The sequence below is a fragment of the Monoraphidium neglectum genome, assembly GCF_000611645.1.
Source record: "Monoraphidium neglectum strain SAG 48.87 unplaced genomic scaffold scaffold06077, whole genome shotgun sequence".
In the NCBI taxonomy this organism is placed as follows: Eukaryota; Viridiplantae; Chlorophyta; class Chlorophyceae; order Sphaeropleales; family Selenastraceae; genus Monoraphidium; species Monoraphidium neglectum.
In genome coordinates, this window is record NW_014007557.1 from 209 (window position 1) to 2534 (window position 2326).

At 68.4% G+C, this 2326-nt stretch overlaps 1 protein-coding gene across 1 annotated transcript; it reads right to left on the reverse strand.

The window, feature by feature from the left end:
• Positions 1 to 708: 708 nt before the first annotated feature.
• MNEG_16178 (hypothetical protein) lies at positions 709 to 2149 on the reverse strand (the record flags this gene model as incomplete). The annotated part of the gene is made up of 3 exons (XM_014035351.1): positions 709 to 1246; positions 1704 to 1917; positions 2140 to 2149. 3 exons carry the CDS (start codon positions 2147 to 2149, stop codon positions 709 to 711), a joined length of 762 nt encoding a protein of 253 aa, XP_013890805.1.
• Between the last annotated feature and the right edge of the window lie 177 nt (positions 2150 to 2326).

Sequence of the window (2326 nt, forward strand, 5' to 3'; positions counted from 1 at the left end):
GCGGGGGAGGCGCGTCGCGCTGGCATTCGCGCACCCCTGACCCTGTGTCCTGCCCCCCCCCGCCCCCCCTTCTCTTGACGCGCCTTGCTTCAGGGCTGGGCTTTGAGTCTTTCCCGGCCTCTTACACCCGGGACCTCAAGGCAGCGGTCGCCTCCACCGGCAAGATCGACCCCACGGGCTGCCCTGAGCTGCCCTTCTGATCTGACAAGATCTGACGACGCCTCAGGGGAGGCGGCCGCCTCCTGCCAGTGGGGTTGATTCACTGCCCAGATGGGCCTTGCTTCAGGCTCGACCGCGGGCCGGGATGTTGGGCTCAGGCTTGGTGCTGCAGCTGGCTGGTGGGCAGGCGGCTACAGGGGATGCAATTTTGGGTTCTGGCACGCGGTGCTTCGCTTTGTGTGATGTGAGTCCATCTGTCAGGTCATGTCAGCGCCCTCTATACAACTGTGATGCGTGTGAACCTCTTTATGTGTGTGGAAACCCTCCTCGTGAAGGAGGCTGTCATGGCGTGCAGATTTGTGTGCATTTGCAGATCTGTTGTGTGCAGCGGCCTACCCTTGGATTTAGAGCCAGGATCTGCAACATTCTGCTGCACAGCCAACATTCTGCTGCACAGCTGCGCAACTTGTTGTAAGTCGTCTTCAGTGGTTCGTGACAGCATTACAGGCCAGAGCAGGGCAGGGCGGCCGACGGCCAGTGCAGGGCACTTCAGCCTCGCGCCTCCTTGGCGGCAGCGCCCTTGGCACCGCTTCCGCCGCCCGCCCCCGCCGCCCACTGCCCCAACGCCCGCTTCGTCAGAGGCGCCGCCGCCGCCCGCCGCTGCGCCGCGCGCGCAGCCCCCAAACCCAGGCCCATCGCGACCGCAGCCGCAGGCCCCGCCGCGGCGCCGCCGCCGCCGCCGCCGCCGCCCACGGTGTCCTCCTTTTGTAGCTTCCACCCCCTCGACGCGACCAGGGCGCGCATGTGGCGCGGCAGCGGCGCGACCACCTTGACCGGCCGCCTGTCCGGCCGTCTCAGCACCAAAGAGTGCGCGTGCAGAAACAGCGGCGTAAAGCCCGCCTCCGCCTCCGCGGCCGCCCTCCCTTCGTCGTCGTCCTCGCTGTCGTCGTCGCGCCGTCGCGATGCGCCGCCTGCGCGGCCGCCGGCCGCTGATGCAGGCTGCTGCTGCGGGTGGCCGCGGGGGCTGCTGGGGTGCGGTTGCGCGGCGGCGGTGTTGGCGGCGTCCTGGCTGTCGCGATAGCCATATCTGCAGGCGACAGGGGGCGAGCGGGGCATGCTCGTGTGTGTGTGTGTGTGTCTGTGCGTGTGTGACACAGAGAGAGAGAGAGAGAGAAAGAGAGAGAGAGAGAGAGAGAGAGAGAGAGAGAGAGAGAGAGAGAGAGAGAGAGAGGGAGAGGGCATAAGGGCACGCATGCGCCACCACAGGCGGGCGGGCGGCAGTGTCGGCCGCTCGCGCCTCACGCTCCGCACCAGCGCCCGCCATCAAGAGCCTGCCGCCATCCCCGGCGAATGCCGCGCCCCCGCCCGCCCTCGTCGGCCGCCCTCGTCGTGCGCCCCGCCCGCCCCACGTCAGCGCACGATGCAGTCTCGCGCCACATCAGAGCAGTGCCAGCGCTCGGCCGCCATCGCCATGATGCCTCCAAGACCCAGCAATACAAACAGCAAAACCTGAACTCTCAACCCCAATGCCCTCCCCCCCCCACCTGTAATCCCCGAGTATGGGGGTCCCCAGCTGCTCCGCACAGTGCACCCGCAGCTGATGCTTGCGCCCCGTCTGGGGCGCCAGCCGCAGCAGGCTGAGGCCGCCGCCAGAGCCGACGACAACGTACTTAGTCACGGCCGGCTTGAGCACGCCCTCGACCGTGATGCGGCTGCGGAGGCGGCCCCCGGAGCGGGGAGGGAGCGCGCCCTGCACGACTGCGGGTGTGACGCGCGCAGAAATCAGAGGGAAGGCGCAGAGGGTTTGGGGGGGAGGGTTTTGTCGCCCTGCCCCGCATGGCGCACGGCGGCTGGGTGTGGGTTGCACATCAATTGGGCTTGCAGGTGTCAGCGGGCCCCGCCCTGCCGACCAGCTGGCAGGCCAGCCCCCTCGCGGTCCCATACGGCGATGCCGACACCACCCCCAGCGCTGACACCAACCGGTCTGCATAAGCAAGCTCTCAAGGCCCCTGTGTCGGCGCGCCCCCCTGCATGGAGAAAATGCGGCAGCGCGCTCACCTGCGTAGTAGACTCGCTCCACAGCCACCCCCTCCAGCGCCGCCGCCGCCTCCTCATCTTCCGCCTGCTCACCTGCCTGCCTCTCCGACTTCCCCGCAGCACCCGCGCC